We start from the raw sequence: 21997 nt of genomic DNA, 5'->3' as shown, positions 1-21997 counted from the left end.
TGGTCGTTGCGCAGACGTCCCTGTTCAAGGTGAGTCTTGCGGGTCCAACTGGGCTCTGCTGGGACCTACCTCTTCATATACTATATATAAAGCATGAGTTAGGGACCTCTTAAATTTTAAGTAGTACCAAACTCATTGCTTTATGTACAACACACATTGCATCTAAAATATAGTTATTAGGGGCAATTAGGTAAACTCATATTTCCAAATATACTTACAACTTTGGTCCCTCAACTTCACTTTTTTTTGTTAATTTAAAAAATAGTTACACACATACCCCCTAATTCATAACTAACTACCTCACGATTTTTTAACGTCCATAGCTTTTCAAACATTATTATTTTTTCAAAAAAGTTACACCATAAAAACGGGCATTCTATTCTCTTTAATTTGAGTATGATATTGTTATAGTTTTTTAGTTTTAAAAAATTAACATGTTACGTGATTAACATTTAGGACTGACAACATGTCGAGTCGGCGAGCCCGAGTTATTTATAAAACTAGATCTGGTTCGGAATGAGTCGATACAAAAAAACAATGTTTTAAAAACCGGTATTTTACTTGTACTGGACTGGGCTGGAAAACTGTACAACCGGTTGAATCGGGTTATACCGGAAGGTTCAAGCGGTTGAATAATTTACCTTATAATTACCTATAAATGTAACTTCAATCCAAAAATAACCCAAAAGTAAATGATTACATAACAAAAAATAATCCAAAAGTTAATCCATATTAAAAAAATAATGCAAAAGCACACAATTTTTTTAAAAAACTATTCCTAAAATTTACACGTTTGAATGTTAATTGTTGGGTAAAAAGTAATTTTGAAAAAATATGGGTCGCAATATCAACAATTTCTCGACATAAAACCGGTTTGCCGGTAAAAACCAGTATTTTAGACAAAAACCAGCGGTACGATGTCCTAGCATACCGGACTCAAAATACCGGTCTGTTGTGCAATATCCGGTTCAACCGGCCGGTTTGAACCGGTTTTTAAAACACTGCAAAAAAGGGTGAATAAGGTTCGGGTCGGTACAAGTTCGAGTAAAATAGGGCTAGGTCAGAATGTTGTCGAGTCAAAATGGTTTTGAGGCCAAAACAAGTTGGTTTAAAAAATGATTTATTTGAAATTATTGTATAGTTCAGATTTGCTTCTTGATGTCCGTCATTCATTAATCTACATAGTCCAATCTTGGTAAGCGCTTAACCCAACACCATGTGTCGGTAATCTAAATGAATTACACATCTGGTGTTGGTTAAGCATGTTTTTATTTCGATAATGTGCTTTCCGGTCCGGTTACGCGTGTTCAATCTTCGGTTACTTGCAACCGGCTTTGCACGAGCTACACATCAAATTTCAGTCTACGTGCGCACTATCATCAGATGACTTGTGTACTGACAATGACTTGCATTTAATGCCGAGTTTAGCGCGCACCCCGCCGCATTGCATGGGCATTTAGCTAGTTATACATAATAAACAAGTTCGCTACACAACATAATCATATCATACACAATAGTCAAGTTTCCTACACAACGTAAACATACCATACACAATAAAAAAACATATAATGTTTCCTTACACAATACATAAACATACCATACACAATAATAAAGTTCCCTACACAACATAAACATACCATACACAATTATCAAGTTTGTTACACAACATAAACATACCATACACAATAATAGAATCATACAATGTTTCCTACATAATACATAAACATATTATAGAATACACGATAAAAATATTATACCATACATAACTCATAAGTTTCATACGCAGCATAAACAAATTAACCTACACCACTTATATATGTCCTACACAACATAATAGTCACACATAAGTAAGATATCAATTTTTTATAACCTACAATAATAGTTTTGTTTAGTGTAAACATTGTTTAAATTGTGTAGGGAATATAAAATATAAGAGTATATAGGTGTAGACCGAACTTATCATGAAATAAATATAAAATAAATGAAAAATGTTGTGGTGTAGACATTGTATTTCAGTGTAGGGATTCCAAATACATATATTTCACAAGATATATATGAAAAGTTGAAAACAAAATTAACCATAAAGTATAATTAGTTATTGGAAAAACAATTTAATAAAATGTAGGAGTATTTAGTTATATTCTTGTCTAAATATAAAATCAATTTCATTAAAATGAAAAGTTTGAAAAGAGGAAACTGACATTGTGGCTTAAGAACGTTAAACTCATTTAATTGGATTATACACACACATAAATGTCAATTCTACTCTTTTCATTTAAAAACCTCTTATAATAATGTCATAGTAATTACAGAATTGCCATATTTATTATAGACCATTGATCGTACATAATCAATTGTTCAGATTAATTTGTCGCACTTCTCGCTGTAACTTAACTTCTCGCATGATCCATCCACACACACACACACACACACATATATATATAGGGTAAGGATCCTAAGAGAACCCTTTGCAAATTGAGAACTTTGATAACCATTTTGAACCACTAGAAACACATCTAAAAAAATATTTTAAAAAATCGTAAAACAAAAAATAACAAAAATTTTAAAAAAGTAAAAAAACCAAAATTCTTATATTTTTGTCCGATTTCAATAAAAAAACAAAAAATAAATAAAAAAAACGTTGTATTATACATATATGTATAATTTTATTTAATCTTTAGTTACGTAATATACAGATATGTACAGTATCATTTATCTTAAATTATACACATGTGTGTAAAAAAATCATGTAAATGTACATATATATATATATTATACATATGTTTATATAATTTGCTAAACCGAGTCTTTTTTAATGAAACCAGGATGTTAAAATTAGAATTTTGGTTTTTTTACTTTTTTCATTTTTGTGTTTTTTTTTTATTTTATGATTTTTTTTATTTTTGTGTTTTTTGTGGTCCAAAATGGTTCTCAAAGTTCTCAATTTCAAAAATGTTCTCTCATGATCCTGATTCTATATATATATATATATATATATATATATATATATATATATATATATATATATCACACACACAACATATATACATATACATATATATACACACAAGATGTAATATAATAATATTATTATTTTCTTCTCCCAGGCGACAATCTTTCATCGCCACCACCCCATTTCGCCCTGTTATCGCCTAGGGGGCGGTGTTCCTCCTCCTTGTCACCCCATTTCACCTAAATACTCGCCCGACTACGCTTTGCCTAATGGCTTATTACTTACAAGTGTTTAATGGTAATTGAGCATTTTAAAAAATAAATGGAGTCACTTGAAAAGAAATGTACATACAACTCTATATGGCATCGAAAGAACACTATACTCTCGTGACTCTGAGCATACCTGTATAATTATGCAACTGGAGTTTTAATACTACATAAGGCTCTTAACCAAACATTCACGTCCGCGCCATGAGCTCCCGCTCTAGATATAGACACCAATGGAACTCGGGTTTCTAAACAAAACATCCTCCAGATCTACGACCCGATATGACTCAGCATGCATACAGGTAGTGCTTCAACACGATATGACTCAACACATCTCACCTCACACGATTCAAGACCAGAAACTATAAGTTATGCTATCTTCCTTATTGTTAATCTCATATACCAATACTTGTCCTCACACAGGACTTGTTCCTAGCGAGGCATCCATGTTTACAATAACAAGACTAATTATAGTTCGATACTTGTGAAATCATTCCGTTGTCCCGGTCAGGCATTGAAACTCATTTGTGTTGAAATAAGCATACTGCCTTAAGAAACAAAATAAATACACAAATAGCAAATCGTCGTATTCTAAAATGCAATATGTACTCTCTTTTTTCTTTTTGATATGATATTTTGATTCAAAAAATCAATGAAGATGAATATTAAAATAGTTGATGAGTAAGACAAAAGATAGGGATGGTATAGGTTAAAAACAAGGAGGAGAGTACAAAAAGATGTGTGGTGGATTAAGAAAGAGACCAATGTGCAATCATTCCTCTGAATGTGATCACGACGGCGATAGGAATCTCTTCGTTACAACCTTGTAGGCTTTCTCCTTGTTCAAATGGCCCTTAGCCAATTTTGTAACGTTCATCCAAGGTCTTGCAAACGATGACCAAGCGGTTTCAAAATACTGGAACCGTTGAATTAATTGATTATTTATTTTTCCTACTTTTTTTTTATCGGTTTGACGTGGGAGGATGCTCAACTACGTGTATACTTTTTGTTTAAGTGGCTTAAATCACAATTTGTTTTTTCATAAGACAAATTATAATCCAACAACTTGATGCAACAACTTGTATACTACTTTGCTTAAAGGAGTGTATGTAAATAGACAGGGCCGGCTCTGAAAATTCACGTGTCTCGGCCGAGTTGAACAAAATATGCCCCTTAAACCTTAACATACTAAATAATGTAAACACATTTTTTATATGCCGATTAAAATTATAGCGATAAACATAAAAATTAGAAAATCATGATATTATAATGAGTTTATGACACACTTAATAGATTAATAGCTAATTAAGGATTTGTGAAACTCATAACATTTTTTTCTAGCAAATTGGTGAATTAACTCTTCCCAGTTTATGTTTTCTAATGTTATGTTCTTGATAACTTTCATCGCCAACCCGCTAAGTCGTTTTGAGGCATTTTGGGTTGAAAAATAGGATTTCAATAACTATAATTTTGAAAAACTCAATTTTCATATGCTACCTTGACTGCTGGTGTTCGAAGTCGACGTGGCTGCTTGTCTTCGAAGTCGATTTTGCTATTATCGCGCCTATTCGTTTCTTTTATTTATTTAACTTATATTGATTAATTAAAGTACTTGACATTTTTCAAATTTTAGTGGGCCTACAAGTCTTTGGTTAATCCTAATAAATGAGGTTTAAAATGTGTTTGAGTAATATAAAAATAGTGTAATTATAAACATTCGGGTATTCTACATATATAACATCAGGAATTTTTAAAAATTTTATGCCCCCAAAAAAATCGTGCCCAGGCCGGTCGCCCGGTTTGCACACCCCAAGAGCCGCCCATGTAAATAGAGGTGTAAACGAGTTTGAGTTTAATATGAGCTTGTTTAACTCATGAGAGCTCGATGATATTGATAGACGTCACAGACCTAGCTTTCATTTCCGGTGTAAAAAAATACCAATTTAACGGAAAAGTAACTTCATGTTTGTAAAAATATACCTATTTTTATCCCAGTTAAATTGTTTGAAATGACACAATTGGAAGTTCGAACCAAAAGCAAGTTATTTTTTTGTTAATGTGAGATTATACTTATTAACGAAAGCAAAAAATATAAAGGACATCGGTCAAATTGCACCATGGATTATTATTAGGCGATAGGTTAGTTATAGTTGGATTATTAAATTCAATTTACCATTGTTTTATGGATTAGTTTACATGCACAATAGCTAATTTACATATCGTGCTTGTAATTCGTGATACGCGGGACCATGCTCGTTTACTAAACAAACACATATGATGTGATGAGACTATAACAACATTACACCTCAAAATGAAAATCGTCTCTCTACTAACATGATGTCACGTGTTAAAATTCGTCCATATTTTACAGCCCTGTATTACACATAGCCTTTATGGTTTGATAACCAAGTAGACCCCTCGTACACCCCTATTAATACAAACAGAAACAAAAACAAAAAGTAAATAAAATTCGATATTCTTGATTCTTGAATATCATACATATTCACAAAAAGGCCTTTTCCTTAACATGTGGTCTATGTTCGTTTATATCCACATGCGACATATTACCATGTAAAAAAGACAACATGATAACAATATAACATGGTCACCAAGTTACTCCAACAACACCACCCTTAGAATCATGGACCACCTACCATTACCGGACTCCTCCGCCAGCCTACCACCACCCGTCGTGGCCAAATCATGGCTCGATGAAGCCTGCATTGCCGAAATCGACTATTTCGTCAAAACTCTTTCGAGCATCAAAACCAAAGGTGTCCGACCCGACCTTATTGGGTCAATTATCATGCATTACGCGTGTAAATGGATTCCTGAACTCTCGGGCGACCCACCATCCGGTATCAACAGTACAGTTGATACCGACCACCACCTTTCGTCAGGAAGCGCTACTGTTTCCTGGCTTAAAAAAAGATTTTTTATCGAGACAATTGTCTCGGTTCTCCCGCCCGAAAAAGAAACTGTCCCATGCAGTTTTCTTCTTCGGCTGCTAAAAAACGCGAATTTGGTTGGTGTCGGTTCTAATTACCGGGAGGAGATAGAGAAAAGGGTGGCATGGCGGTTGGACCAGGCGACAATGGCGGAGCTTATGATACCGTGTTTTAGTCACGTGAAAGGCACGTTACTTGATGTCGAACTGATGGTCCGGTTGGTGAAGAGGTTTGCGGAAATTAACCTTGATGGTTTAACAAGTGGAGCTGGGTTGTTTAAGGTTGCTAAGCTTGTGGATGCTTATCTGGCAGAAGCTGCCGTGGATGCTGAGCTGGAGTTGCCGGTGTTTATGGAGCTTGCCGGAGCTGTGCCTGCTCAGGCTCGTGCCACGGACGATGGGTTGTACCGTGCCATTGATACTTATTTGAAAGTAAGATTTTTACACCATTTTTTTAACGGATGAGAATCTTACATGTAAATAAACCTACCTAGGCTATCTTCGACCGTCGTGAGAACGTAATATATGGGTATTAGATGGAATCTGTAAACTTTGTCCTCAAAAGTCAAAACTTGAACCCGGGATTAAAACCCTTATTCGTCCATTCACTCATATGTCATTCGAACTAGCCCAAATAAATATCAAACCTGCATAGTTGGAAATATATATCTCTTACCACTATACCAACTTATTAGGACACTTTTTTACCATTTTGTTTACTATTTGAAAACGGTATTAGATATATTTTATTTAACTTTTTTGCCTGTAATAATAATAATAGTAATAATATTAATAGAAATTTTCTTTTCTAAACGTCAAAAAATACACAACCCGCAACATTTTCATCAGGATAAATACGTGATGATGCTAAGGTAAGAGACCATAAACAATAGCTATAATTAGTAGCTTATATTTTTGAGAAAAACAAATAATTATTGTGAGTCATTCACCTCATGGTAACCGAATTTTAAAAACTATTAAGTGCTTTATCAAGTTCACTCGATTTTCATTCTCTAAATGTTAACATGATTTTATCATTTATCTATAGTGTATTGATTTTTTTTTTCAAATTTACTTAATATAGGTGGTAATAGTTAAGGGGAAAAAGAAGTTTCATAATGTAACCGGGTTTTATGATTATTAATTTTTAGTTAACAGTAACCAACATTCAAATATTTTTCACTCGTACCATTTAACTTTAAAAAAAGTACATTTATTAGAAAAAATTAAACATTGAAAATCTAGTAAAAATTAAGTGACTTTAGATGGAAAAATTAATGACTTTAGCAAAATTACTAAAATACTTGAAAACGTAGCTACTTTTGGCTTTAGATGAAAAAAATCTTCCTCTTTTAAACAAAGTCTTTTGATAAACGTTTCAACCAAATCTACTTTCGGCTTATAAATATTTGTCAGTCATGAAGCTTTATTTTAATTATGTTATAAAGATATTTTGAAATATTCAAAGATAATTAAATATGTTTTTGTCATATGAGATCACCAATGTTGTTAAACTATACCTATCGGATGGATCAGTCAAAAGGGAAACCGAACCGGAACCTTAATCAATGCGGTTGACATGGTTCGAACAGATACTGATTGGACAGTTAAGTTGAACCAATTTAATAATTGAACCGCTTTTTTTGTTTTTTGATTTTTTTTCGCTTTTATGTATTTCTTTCTTTAATCTATAAGATTTGAAGTTATGACACTCACACATATATTAAAGTGTTTACGAAGTATTTTAAAAGATGTTGATGCTTATTTTAATAGTTTATCAAATGGTGCTGCTAAACGTACACTCTCTTACAACATTTTTACTAAATATACACCCCCTTAACTTATTTGATAAATTACTATTGACTCTTAACATTATTTATATACATATTAGTCCATACAACATTTTTTCACTTAATAGTCTTCACTGCATATATCAAATTAAAAACTATCATTAATATTATTTATTTTTTTAGTATTAATATTGTAAATATTTATAATATCTATTTTTTTAATTTTAATAGTATATATATTTATAATATTCTTATTTTACCTCTTTATCTTTTACAAAATAAACCTTAAACCCAAAACCCGAACCATAAACCCTAAACCCTAAACCTTAAACCCGAACCCTAAACCCGAAACCCTAAACCCTAAACCCGAAACCCTAAACTCGAAATCATAAAAAAAACGCAACTTGTAAAAAAAATAATATAAAATCCTTATTTTTGTGCTAATTTGGTAATTATATAATTTCAAGGGGTAACATGAAAGTTGGTTTTTCCAAAGGAGGTATGACAAGCAACCAGAAGGGTACGTTTAGCCTGACCCTTATCAAATAATCTCATTCAAAACACATCTTTACTATTTTGTTTTGTTTAATATAATACATGTTTTCTATTCTTTTAAATATAAAAACATAATAGTGTAGCTATTTGATTTTCGATTAGGCATGATTTGATAACCTCATCTCCTTAAAAATATGGTTGATGATATGACTTTTTGAAGACGTATAATTAACGTTAAGAACTTCTAAGAAGATGAAATAGTTTTGGTTTAGAAATATGTCTTAGAATCATAACCTTACCTACTTAGTACGATTTGTTTGTATTACCATTATTGTTTTTGTAAGATTTACCTACATCTTATTCTTCTGAGATTCTACTAATAGTTTTTGTTATGTGTGGGATTTACCGGGTATGATTGTTGTAGTTACAATGTAATATTTTTTTAATATTAGTTATAACATTATCTGGCCTAGCGGTATCCAAAAGTTAGAAAAGATTTTACCTTTTCAATAATAGGGTTGTTCAAAAAGTTCGCGGCTCGTGGTTCGCTTGAAGTTCGCTCGAAAAAAGCTCGGCTCAAAAAAAGCTCGAACAAAAACGGCTCGAATCGGCTCGGTTTCGAAACGAGCCGAGCCCGAGCCATGGTCGGCTCGGCTCGTGGCTCGGTGGTTATATATATATAATTAATAATGTATTATGTATATATATATGTATATATTAATTATTATATATTTATCTCTTATATATGGACTTGATTTAAACATCTATCTATTTGGCTGAACTTTTTTTGCATATGGTTTATTAAATTAAATATTATATGTTAAGTTAAGCTATTAAATTTATAATTTGCATTATTTTTTTGTATTTCGAGCCGATTTGAATCGAGCCGAGCTGGCTCGTTTTAAAACCGAGCCGAACTCGAGCTCAGGTTTTCAGCTCGATTTCGAATTTGAGCTCGAGCCGAGCCAACTGGATCAAAATTCGAGCCAAGCCCAAGCCAACTCTGGTTTGAGCTCAGCTCGGCTCGTGAACACCCCTATTCAATAAGATGCGGGTTCAAGTTTCGCATAGACCATTCATAAAAATATGAGTTTCTGTTTCTCCCTATTTTTACTATCTACATCACATAGGCTCCACCTCACACAGACATCTCCATATGAGATGCTCTTAAGATATTTTTCGGTTTTCTCACAACCAAATGATTTGAATAAAGAAGATAAAAGTGGTAGTACATTGGAATCACCACTTGTTCTTTTCTTTAGCATCCCGTGATGAATGTGACTTACTTGGTCATATGCACTTGGATTTTCATAGTCCCACATTATTACTATATGATATCTAGTACATATTCATTTAATCTCACGACAAATATTATTATTCGTACAGACACATGCAAACGTAACAAAAGAAGAAAAAAAGGCTCTATGCAAATTAATCGACAGCCAAAAGTTATCAATCGAGGCATCTCTTCATGCCGCCCAAAACGAACGTTTACCAGTCAGATCGGTTATCCAAGTGCTTTTCTCGGAACAAGCCAAGCTCCAATCTCATATCAACTGGAGTCGACCGATCACCAATCCCAAGAGCCCGAATAGAGGGTTGGACCCGCTCGACCGATGCCACTCATCACGAGACATTATGACTCTTCAACAGATAGAAATGAAGCGGCTAAAAGAACATGTGACTAAACTCGAGAGGCAATGCCAGTTGATGCAATCACAAATTGACAAGTTGCTAGAGAAGAAAAAAGGGTTCTTTAGTTGGAGGAAAATGGGAATGTCAACGACACTCGGGACTATGAGCGTTGAAGTGGCCGATGAGAGATTTGGAAAAGGGTATGATTCGGGTAGTATCGGAAAGCAAACTCCGGTAAAGGTGAAACAAGGAAGAAGTAAGACTCCGAAACCATGGAGGCAATCAACATCTTAAGATGTGTCATTAGATGTTGTTACTTTTGGTCTTACCATTTGTATTATATATAAATAACAATAATATTACAATATGAACTATTTGTTGGAATTACGTATGCCCGAGACACATACTTATATTAATGTGGCTAACTGTGTTTGATCCAAGTCGGGTCATACCCAATAACAAGCTAGACGACACCAAATGTATTCTTTTAATGATTTGATCATTTAAACGAATACCGAACACTACGTGTTTAGAAAATTGGTTTTCTAAACAAACACACTTGATAATTTAAATAAATTATCTGGATAATTTATTTATATAAATTAATTATTTAATTGGTTAAATAATTAAGATAGCATGCATGATTTATAAAATTAGTTTTATAAAGTATAAGATGGAGATGGAGATGTTTTAATTGTTAAAACAAAACAAAAAAAATAAAAATAAAAATAAATAACAAACAAAACCGGCCACCCATGTGGGGTGGTGGTTTTACCCAATCAAATGGCCTTGTCTCCATGTGATGACCATTTAATACATCTCCAATTACAAGACATGCATTCATATCTTTTAATTTTGGTTTTTCAAGTGTTGAAACAAGCAAAAATAACTCTCTCTCTTTCTCTCCAAAACCCACGGCTCACTTGGGCAACATTTGGGAGTTTTGTGAGCTAGTTCAAGTGTTCAAAAATCCTAGCAACTAGTTGGTGTTGTTGCTCAAAGCTTGGGGTATACAAAGCTTGAGGGTTTCTCCTTTGCAACCTTGCCATTTGAAGACATCATCTTCTTCATCCACCTACATCTTCTCATAAGGTATAAGAAGGTACAATTTACTTTTGTGAGCATCTTGTTCTTGTAATATTGATCCTTGTTCTTTGGGTTTTAGTTTTAACATAATGGTATGTTCATAACAAGTTTTAAAATCTTAGCTTCCGTTGCGTTTTCATGTTAAATATGGTTAACTTGAACTTTGATAATCTTGTATAAAACCCAACAATGGCATCAAGAGCCGGTTACAAGGACTTATGCTCCTTACATGTTCATAGATTTCGTTTTTTTTTCATGGGTGAAAAAGGGGTCCGAAATTTTGGTGGATTTTACCCCTCATGGATTTGTAAGATCTTGACATGCATGGAAAGATCTTAGGAAACCATTATTAACATTTGGATGTTGAAAATATAATAAAAAAAATTTGGGCCGTAGCCTCTTGGGGGGGGGGGGGGGGGGCCGATTTTATTTGGTGATTTTGGGCATTGGTTGCTTAGGTTGCATGCTTAGAACATTTGGTATGTTTGGATGTGTCATAACCGAAACCTAGACCTTGGATGTGTTGATTGTTGTTTGTGTATGTTGATTATGTTTATTATTCAATATGGTTGTAATAATTCATAATCTTAGGCTTGTGTAATTTATTTATTCATAAGTTGGTTTGTAATAAATAGATTAGTTGCATTTTCTTTTTTTTTAAGGAAAATATGTATTAGGATACATTTTGTAAAAATTGAAGATGCAAGAATTGGTGGATTTGGGCCTTGGACCGAAATTTTGGGCTTGTTGGGCCTCACCGGCCCATCATGGGATTCAAGCCCATTAGGCCCATAAATTTCACTCTTGGGCCCAAGAAGACTTTTGGAAGTTTGGAGCCCATTAACAAGCCCAACAAGAACACAACAACTTGGAAAGGATACTTGAAGCATTTGGATGCAAGTTCAAGTGGGAGTCAACATTCCATCCTTGTGTCATGTTTTGTCCCTTAGGTGTGACTTATGACCTATACTTGTTTCGGCTAACAAGTATGGTCAAACTTAGCGGTTCTCGGTTATGACTATATTTTGCATATGTATGCTTGGTTGTTTGTTTTACTTTATGTAATGTGTGGTTGATAGATATTAGGATATCCAAACCGTCACATAGGAACGACAACAAGCATGAAACGGGTTCTAATATATATTTGGTAATATCGCGTCAATTAGTTTAATTAAATGGGTTTATTAAAACTAAGCGATTACTCACATATAATAAAATTGGTTTTATTATAACTTGAACCTTGAAAATTGGTTTTCAAAATCGCCATATTTCTAAATGCATGTTAGGATATGGCATAATGTTTTTCAAACTAGAATATTGGAAAACTTAAAAATCCCTTTTTCATAATTACCAAGGAAACAAGTCTAACACCATCCTTTTGTATGACACTTAACGTATTAGGGAACTTTAAATGGGATAAAGGTCACCTAACCATTTTGAGCAAACTAATATACTTAGGGTAATATTAACATATTTGTGGGATAAAGGTCACCTAACCACTTGTATGTTAATCTTACATGTTTATACAAGTAGGACGACTTGAATTGGAAACCATGTGATAAATGTCACCTAAGCATGGGATCTAATGGTGTTGATGGGATAAACATGCCAACACGAAATAAGGATTTCGAATGGTCCCATACCTCTAGAAGTTGCAAAGGATTGCAATTGTCAAGATTGACTACCTTGTTAAATCAAATAACGGGATAAAGGTCACCTAACCGAAATTTGATTTATCGTTGGATTCTAGAATTTAATTATTATTTTAAAATCTGGAATAAAAGGGTATTAATAATTAAATTGATTATAATACTAAATAGAACTTTGTTAAATTTTGTAGATGGCCGCTAACAATGCAAACACCTCTACCCATAACACCCGTAACCTATCCTTAAGAACCATCCTTGAAAAGGATCGTCTAAACCATAATAACTTTATGGATTGGTATCGCAACTTGAGAATAGTTCTCAAGCAAGAAGAGATATCATATGTCTTAGACGATCCCATTCCCGATGAGCCTAACGTGGAAGATGAGGAGGCGTATAACAATTGGGTCAAGTACACCAAAGATTCGGTGCAAGCCTCTTGCCTCATGTTGGGGACTATGATTCCCGAAATCCAAAAGGATTTCGAGCATCATGGGGCATACGACATGATAACTCAATTGAAGGAAATGTTCCTTCAACAAGCTAGAGCGGAACGTTTCGAAACAGTTCGAGCGTTTCATGCATGTCGTATGGAGGAAACCCAAAGCGTCTCATCTTATGTCCTAAAGATGAAAAGCTACATTGAAAAGCTTCGTAGGTTGAATTGTCCCGTATCTAATGAGTTGGCTACGGATTTGATCCTCAACTCTTTGACCAAAAGGTTTGAAACCTTTGTCATGAATTATAACATGAATGGATGGGACAAAAGCATTGGTGAGCTTCACGCAATGCTAAGAACGGCCGAAGCGGGAATGGGTAAAAGGGTTTTACCCGTTCTAACAATCAATGAAGGAAAAAGGGGACATAACTCCAACCCCAAAGCAAGTGTTGCTAAGGGCAAGGGCCACGTCCAAGGAAAGGGAAAGAGGAAAGCCATCACGCCCACCAAACCGAAGGAAAAGAAGCAAAAGGTTGCGGCGCAAGATCCATGCTTTGAGTGTGGAGAGATAGGTCATTGGAAAAGGAATTGTCCGACCTATCTCAATGCGTTAAAAGATAAGAGGGATGCGGGGCATACCTCAGGTATTATCTTTACTATACATATTGAACTAAATGTTATTTCTTCAAATACATGGGTACTTGATACCGGATGTGGAACTCACATTTGCAATTTGTTGCAGGGGTTCAAAAGAAGTAAACAACTCAACAAAGGGGACATTAGTCTCTTTATGGGCAATGGAGCAAGAGTTGAAGTCCAAGCCCAAGGAGACTACTTGTTAAAGCTTCCAAGTGGTTTGGAAGTAATTTTGAAGAATGTTTTGTATGCTCCTAAGTTAAGGAGAAACATTATTTCCGTGTCCCTTTTAAAACAATGTGGCTTTGATCTTAAATTTATAGATTATGATATTCATGTTTTAATGAATGGCATGTTTTATTTTAAAGCTATACCCATGAATGGTATATATGAAATAGATCAAATTGGTGCGTCACATAGTAGTTCAATGTACAATGTCAGCACCAAGAAACTCAAGAAGGACTTGGGTGATTCCTATCTTTGGCATTGTCGCCTTGGACATATAAACAAGAATCGCATGCAAACTCTTCGCAAGAGTGGTATTCTAGAAACAAATGAGTATGACTCATTTGATGTATGTGAATCTTGTTTACAAGGCAAAATGACAAAGCAACCCTTTAATAAAACTTTTGAAAGGTCAAAAGAATTATTGGGTATCATACATTCGGATGTATGTGGTCCTTTTAGACCAATGACTAGGAATGGTGAAAGATACTTCATTACCTTTATTGACGATTATAGTCGATATGGTTATGTGTACTTAATGAAACACAAAGATGAAGCTTTTGAAATGTTCAAAGACTTCAAAACTGAAGTAGAAAGACAACTCAAGACCACAATCAAAGTACTTCGTAGTGATAGAGGAGGTGAATACCTAAGTGGTGTTTTTCAAGATCATCTTAAGAGTTGTGGAATTATTTCACAACTTACTCCACCTGGAACACCACAACATAATGGTGTGTCTGAAAGGAGAAATCGTACCCTATTAGATATGGTTCGATCGATGATGGCTAGAAGCACTTTACCTCTATCATTTTGGGGCTATGCTTTACTTTCCGCTGTTCGCATATTGAATATGGCTCCAACCAAGAAAGTGGAGAAGACACCTTTTGAAATATGGCATGGAAAGGCTCCATCGCTATCATTCTTAAAAGTTTGGGGTTGTGAAGCTTATGTAAAGCAATACACCCCAAACAAATTAGAAGTCCGATCCACTAAATGTATTTTTATAGGTTATCCTAAAGATGATATAGGATATTACTTTTACGACCCAAGTGAGCAAAAGGTTATTATTGCTCGAAAGGGTAAGTTCTTGGAAACTAAGTTCCTTGAGGAAGGAACTAATAGTAGAACAGTGAAATTTGATGAGGATCAAGAATCACAAGATGATACACAATTGGTTGATACTAGCACTCAACAAGAGGTTGTTGAAAGTGATCAAGTGGTTGATCAAAACACACAAAACGTTCGCAGATCTGATAGAGTTAGCAATCCACCTGAAAGATATGGATTTTTTGTAGAAGGTTGCTACGTGGTAGATTCTGATGAACCAACCACATACCGTGATGCAATGTCCAAGAATGATTGTGACAAATGGCTTGAAGCCATGAACGTTGAGATGCAATCCATGTATGACAACCAAGTTTGGGAATTGGTTGAACTACCACTCAACTCCAAAGCTGTTGGAAGTAAGTGGGTTTTCAAAAGAAAAACTGATATGCATGGAAACTTGGATACTTATAAAGCAAGACTTGTAGCTAAGGGTTTCACTCAAACTCAAGGGGTTGATTATGATGAAACTTTTTCGCCTGTGGCAATGCTAAAGTCTATCAGGATATTATTTGCCATAGCTGCACATTATGATTATGAAATTTGGCAAATGGATGTCAAGACCGCCTTCCTAAATGGATATCTTGAGGAAGATGTCTATATGGTTCAGCCTGAAGGTTTTGTCGATCCGAAAAATCCTAATAAAGTATGCAAGTTAAAGAAATCAATCTATGGATTGAAACAAGCATCTAGAACTTGGAATCATCGTTTTGATGAAGAAATCAAAAATTTTGGATTCATCAAGAATGCTGATGAGGCTTGTGTGTATAAGAAAGCTAGTGGGAGTATAATTACCTTCTTAGTATTATATGTCGATGACATTCTACTATTTGGAAATGATATTCCAACCATGGAAAGCGTTAAGGCTTGGCTTGGAAGTAGATTTTCCATCAAGGATCTTGGTGAAGCTGCCTATATTTTGGGAATAAAGATCTATAGGGATAGGTCAAGGCGCTTGATAGGTTTGAACCAAAGTACATACATTGATAAGATCTTGAAAAGGTTCAAGATGGAAAACTCCAAGAAAGGTTTTGTACCTATTCAAAGAGGGACCATATTGAGTTTAGCTCAATGTCCAAGCTCAAAGGATGAGCAAGAGATGATGAAACAAATCCCATATGCTTCTGCTATAGGATCCATTATGTATGCGATGATATGTACTAGACCGGATGTGTCATGCGCTTTGAGCATGACAAGCAGATACCAACAGAATCCAGGAAACAGTCATTGGATGGCTGTTAAGAGCATATTGAAATACCTTAGGAGAACTAAGGATATGTTTCTGATATATGGATCTGGTGAGGAGGAACTCGCTATAAAAGGTTACACGGATGCGAGCTTCCAAACTGATCGAGATGATTCTCGATCACAATCTGGGTATGTGTTCACTCTTAATGGAGGAGCTGTCCCTTGGAAGAGCTCAAAACAGGAAGTGGTAGCATTGTCCACTACAGAATCAGAATACATCGCCGCTTCATTGGCAGCTCAGGAAGCTGCATGGTTGAAGAAATTCATTACTGATCTAGGGGTGGTCTCTTCCATTCAAGACCCCCTAGAAATCTTTTGTGACAACGAGGGTGCGATTGCACAAATCAAGGAACCTCGTTCGCACCAAAAGACAAGGCACATAGAGCGGAGATTCAACTACATAAGGGATGAAGTTGAAAAGGGAAAGATATGTATTCGCAAAGTTGGAACTGATCAAAATCTTGCGGATCCATTCACGAAGCTCCTAGAAAGACCGAAACATGAGCGTCATGCGAGTGGCTTAGGACTTCGATATTCTAGTAATTGGATTTGATCTATTTTGTATTTACGTTTAAAAGACTTTTGTAATTTAACTCTTTTATATGATTATGGAATCTTGAGTTAAATTCTAATTTTGCATGTTTAATCCATGAATAAGTTATCTTATTCTAAAAGTCCGTAGTCGATCACATTTGTGGGAACAAATATGAAGCAAGACTATTATGAACTAGGATTGGTGGATATTCATAAGGAATGAATATGGAGCATAGGTTTGCTGCCAAGGTTCATAGATATTTGTGGGATACGAATATTGGACTGACCCGCTCTCAATATTACTACATGGAGTCAATGGACCTGATCATTAGTAATTTTGAGTAAAGGAGAATTTCATATTATCCTTAGACCTGAGATGTATACTGGGTCTTGATTTTCACCAAGTATTACACTTTGACTCTCCCCTTCGCTATTCGTAAAAGATGGTACATAAGGATGAGCTCAGGTGGAGTATAAAGTGATAGTGAGAGGCGTATACAGTCAAGATGGAATTTGTTCCTCTTATGTGTTGAGAGTTTAGATGTCTAAGGCCTGATAAAGTTGAATTGTAAAGAGAATGATCACCTATGTCTCTTAGATCCAACATGACATCTAGTAACAAAGGGATATAATGATAGATTCACCTAAATCATATCAAGTAAGGGACTTGAAGGGATGATGTTATTGAATGGCACTTCGTCAAACACATTAGGGGTGGTGAACTGTTGTTAGGCGGTATTCACCACTTGCATTAATTTTCTATGTATCTCGTGCAAGTGGGAGATTGTTGGAATTACGTATGCCCGAGACACATACTTATATTAATGTGGCTAACTGTGTTTGATCCAAGTCGGGTCATACCCAATAACAAGCTAGACGACACCAAATGTATTCTTTTAATGATTTGATCATTTAAACGAATACCGAACACTACGTGTTTAGAAAATTGGTTTTCTAAACAAACACACTTGATAATTTAAATAAATTATCTGGATAATTTATTTATATAAATTAATTATTTAATTGGTTAAATAATTAAGATAGCATGCATGATTTATAAAATTAGTTTTATAAAGTATAAGATGGAGATGGAGATGTTTTAATTGTTAAAACAAAACAAAAAAAAAATAAAATAAAATAAATAACAAACAAAACCGGCCACCCATGTGGGGTGGTGGTTTTACCCAATCAAATGGCCTTGTCTCCATGTGATGACCATTTAATACATCTCCAATTACAAGACATGCATTCATATCTTTTAATTTTGGTTTTTCAAGTGTTGAAACAAGCAAAAATAACTCTCTCTCTTTCTCTCCAAAACCCACGGCTCACTTGGGCAACATTTGGGAGTTTTGTGAGCTAGTTCAAGTGTTCAAAAATCCTAGCAACTAGTTGGTGTTGTTGCTCAAAGCTTGGGGTATACAAAGCTTGAGGGTTTCTCCTTTGCAACCTTGCCATTTGAAGACATCATCTTCTTCATCCACCTACATCTTCTCATAAGGTATAAGAAGGTACAATTTACTTTTGTGAGCATCTTGTTCTTGTAATATTGATCCTTGTTCTTTGGGTTTTAGTTTTAACATAATGGTATGTTCATAACAAGTTTTAAAATCTTAGCTTCCGTTGCGTTTTCATGTTAAATATGGTTAACTTGAACTTTGATAATCTTGTATAAAACCCAACACTATTTGTATACTTTCATTGATTATTCAATAGTTGGGTTGTAGTAAGTTATATATACATATTTTAAATCTTGCATATCCCCTGGAATTGTTTCTTTTCATCACAATCACGAAGATGAAGTTAAGGTATAAACATATCTTCAAATGTATGTATAGTAAATATTGAAGCATAAAAAAGGGGCACTTGTATTTTAACAACATCTATACAAATAGATTATATGAAATTTATTCATTTTTGTCCTATCCAAATTTAACTTGTTCTTTGAAATTGAGAAAGTACAAATGGGCCGGGTGAAAATGTATTCGAATAATGGCATATATAGACAAATATAAGTTAATAAAAGGACTACATGTGACGATAAAAAATTGCCATATGAAAATAAAAACAAATTTGTACAATATTAATTACTCTAAATAATATAATAAGATATAGCGATTAAAAGAGTATAAGAGGGTGTTGGGTATAGAGGTATCAACATGTTGGATATAGATTTTTCTCATAAATTGTGAATGTTTAAGTCCTGAGGTTGACATAAAGCTATAAATTTACGAATAGCTTAGATAACGTGTGAGTCTGTTGTTCTAAAAGTAAAAAAAAAAAAAAAAAGTGCAATCAAAAAATAATGTAAAATAGCATCACTGAAAAGCTTTTTCGTATTCATTTAAGAGGCCAAAGTAACAATCATGAGGCAGAGGTAGATATGATTTTTGTTACTTAAATAGGCTATTTAGATGTAGGTTAGGTATATATAAATATAAAATAAAGATTTCTTTTTTAACCTTCGACGTTTTTCTATGAACCAATTATGAAAATTGGTTAGCATAGAGCGGTATAAGACCTGACTTGCGTTGCAATCGGGTCAAAATCGAATAAGGTGTACACACATACCCGAGAAGGCGAGAAGCGGATAATTAGCAACGGGTTTACAAGGGTTTGGCTAGTTGAGTACACGGGTTTTAGAAGTTGGACCCTTTATCATTTCCTATAATTTTTCGTTCCACATTCGAAGTTTTGGGCTCTTATAAATAAAAAGATTAGAGCAATTTGGGTTGTTTTTCTTGGGCTGCAACGATACCAAGTTGAATATTTCAAAAGATCCACTAAAACTTAAAATTTCGATAAATTTTTTTAAAAAAAATTAAACATTGAATAATCCAAACAAAAAACCCTGACATAACTCCCCTGATCCAAGTTGGGCCAACCTACGATACGTCACTTTTTTATTCCTTTCTTTGAATTTCAATTTTTATCTGCAATTTTATTAAACCAAACACCAATTGACTCGTTTGGACTTTGAGATTGAGGTGTGATATGACTATGGGGTGTTTGGCCTAGCTTTTTTACCAAAGCTTATAGCTTTTTTAGCTTTTTTTATGAAATAAGCTTCATTTGATGTTTGGTTTAGCTTTTTTAGCTTAGGCTTATAAGCTTATATAAGCTAATTTGTAGAAGCTTATTGGAAGATGGTTATTTAGCTTATTTAAAGAAGCTTATTTGTTTAAGAGGGTAAATTACTCATTTGCTTTCAAATGGTGATGGATTAATAATACTGAAGTAACTTATTACTATAACAAATTAAAAATGATGGATTTAACAACTTATTAAGATGTATAATTAACTTGTAGAATATAAGCTAATCCAAACACTTAAAATGGGCTTATCAAATGATATAAAATAAGCTATAAGCTTCAAAAAAATATAAGCATAAGCACAAAAATATAAGCTAGGCCAAACACCCCCTATATTCTAATAGACATGGACTTGTTCAGTTGTTAAAACTGATAAAAGGTGTAAATACTAGTACTTAGTTTGAAAATTTATGCCATCCCGAATTTTTTAATAGGTGTGGACTTGTTATTCTTTAGTTTAAATTTTAAAGTTAATGATGATATGTGCAGAATAGGCTTCACCAAAACTATAGTCACATTATAATTGTGCATATAAACAGGTTAACTGAACCGACTCGAAAATTAAACCGAAACCAATTATGTAGAAACCGGTTTGTAATTTTCTGATTTTTCACCATCAAAACTGGTTAACCGAACCAAAATCGGCCACAAACCGAACCGAAAGCGATCGTAACTTGGTAAAGAACCTGGTTTCAATCCGGACCGAAACCGATAGTAAACTGGTTTCAACCCAATCTTGTGTTGAGTTTTATAACGGTTTGTGCACCTCTAGTCTAGATTATCTATTAAATGGTTCTAGGTATCAGTATTTTCTTGAGTTTTTGCCTCTGGTACCGGTATCCATTCTTGGGATTTTCAATACCCGTACTATTTGATCCTTTTTTATTTTACTTAAAACCATTTGACCTCTTAGATGCAAGACATATTCATTATTAGTGTTCTCATGTAAACATCAGTATATTAATTTAATTTACGTATTGATTTGGTACACGTTATGACAATATAGCCACAAAATATAAGATAAGGTGGAATGTCACATGCTTACTCAATGACACTTATATCCTTGGTCTCTCTCAAAAACTTCCTTAGTAGCCAGGTGAAACTAACGGTCTTTAATTTTCGGTTTGGAACAAATTAAAATCAATCTGACTGAATCAAAAAATTAAAATCAATCTAATTTGGTTTGATTTTTTGGTTCCAACCGAACAAAATCTGAATTGCAAAATATTAAGGGGAGAGGAAAATCGAATTAACAAAAAGACCAAAATTAAAAAAATCGAACCAAAGCATTAATCAACGGTTAATGTTTTGTTTTTTTGAAAAACCGAACCGATTGATGGTGCTAAAGATGATGAAGACTTTAACTTAACTTTGAAGATGAACAAGATGTTGAATAAAGATTAGGACCAAACTCTTAATGTTTTTTATTAAGAATTTGTAGAATTTTAAACTCTCCTACTATAGCAACTTTATATTCATATGGTTCCACGTGACATGTGTCTATTTTTGTTTTTTCTATTTGATACTAGATTAGTACCCGTGTTATACACGGTGGAACATATTTAAAATCATATATATATGTAACATCATATAAATTTAATTAAATATAAATGTTGTACTTGTAAACAAATGAAAATTTTACATGAATTATAAGATATTATAACTTATTGAATCATATATAAAAACATACAAAGAATAACAAAGATAATAAAAGTTAAATTATTGTATAACTTATACCATTAGTAGAATAATAAGCAAAATAAGGAAATTAGTCTCCAAATCAATAAAACAATTTTACAATGTCGATTTAACAAAACTACTATCTCAATGTTGATTTAAAGATGAACTCTCTGTAAGACATTTATTACACACCAATAACCGTAATGTTTATTACTCTAAAA

The 21997-nt window shown here is 33.8% G+C and overlaps 1 protein-coding gene across 1 annotated transcript; it reads left to right on the top strand.

Annotated features, from left to right (window-relative positions):
- Nucleotides 1-5712: 5712 nt before the first annotated feature.
- Nucleotides 5713-10443, top strand: LOC143583786 (root phototropism protein 3-like). The gene is made up of 2 exons (XM_077066000.1): nt 5713-6598; nt 9838-10443. Exons 1-2 carry the CDS (start codon nt 5861-5863, stop codon nt 10378-10380), a joined length of 1281 nt encoding a protein of 426 aa, XP_076922115.1. The 5' UTR covers nt 5713-5860; the 3' UTR covers nt 10381-10443.
- The last annotated feature ends 11554 nt before the right edge of the window (nt 10444-21997 follow it).

The sequence above is a fragment of the Bidens hawaiensis genome, unplaced genomic scaffold, assembly GCF_021521415.1.
Source record: "Bidens hawaiensis isolate Kalapana, Puna unplaced genomic scaffold, B.hawaiensis_p1.1 tig00032526_1, whole genome shotgun sequence".
In the NCBI taxonomy this organism is placed as follows: Eukaryota; Viridiplantae; Streptophyta; class Magnoliopsida; order Asterales; family Asteraceae; genus Bidens; species Bidens hawaiensis.
The sequence above is the reverse complement of the archived record's forward strand: the minus strand, read 5'-3'. Positions and strand labels throughout refer to the sequence as shown.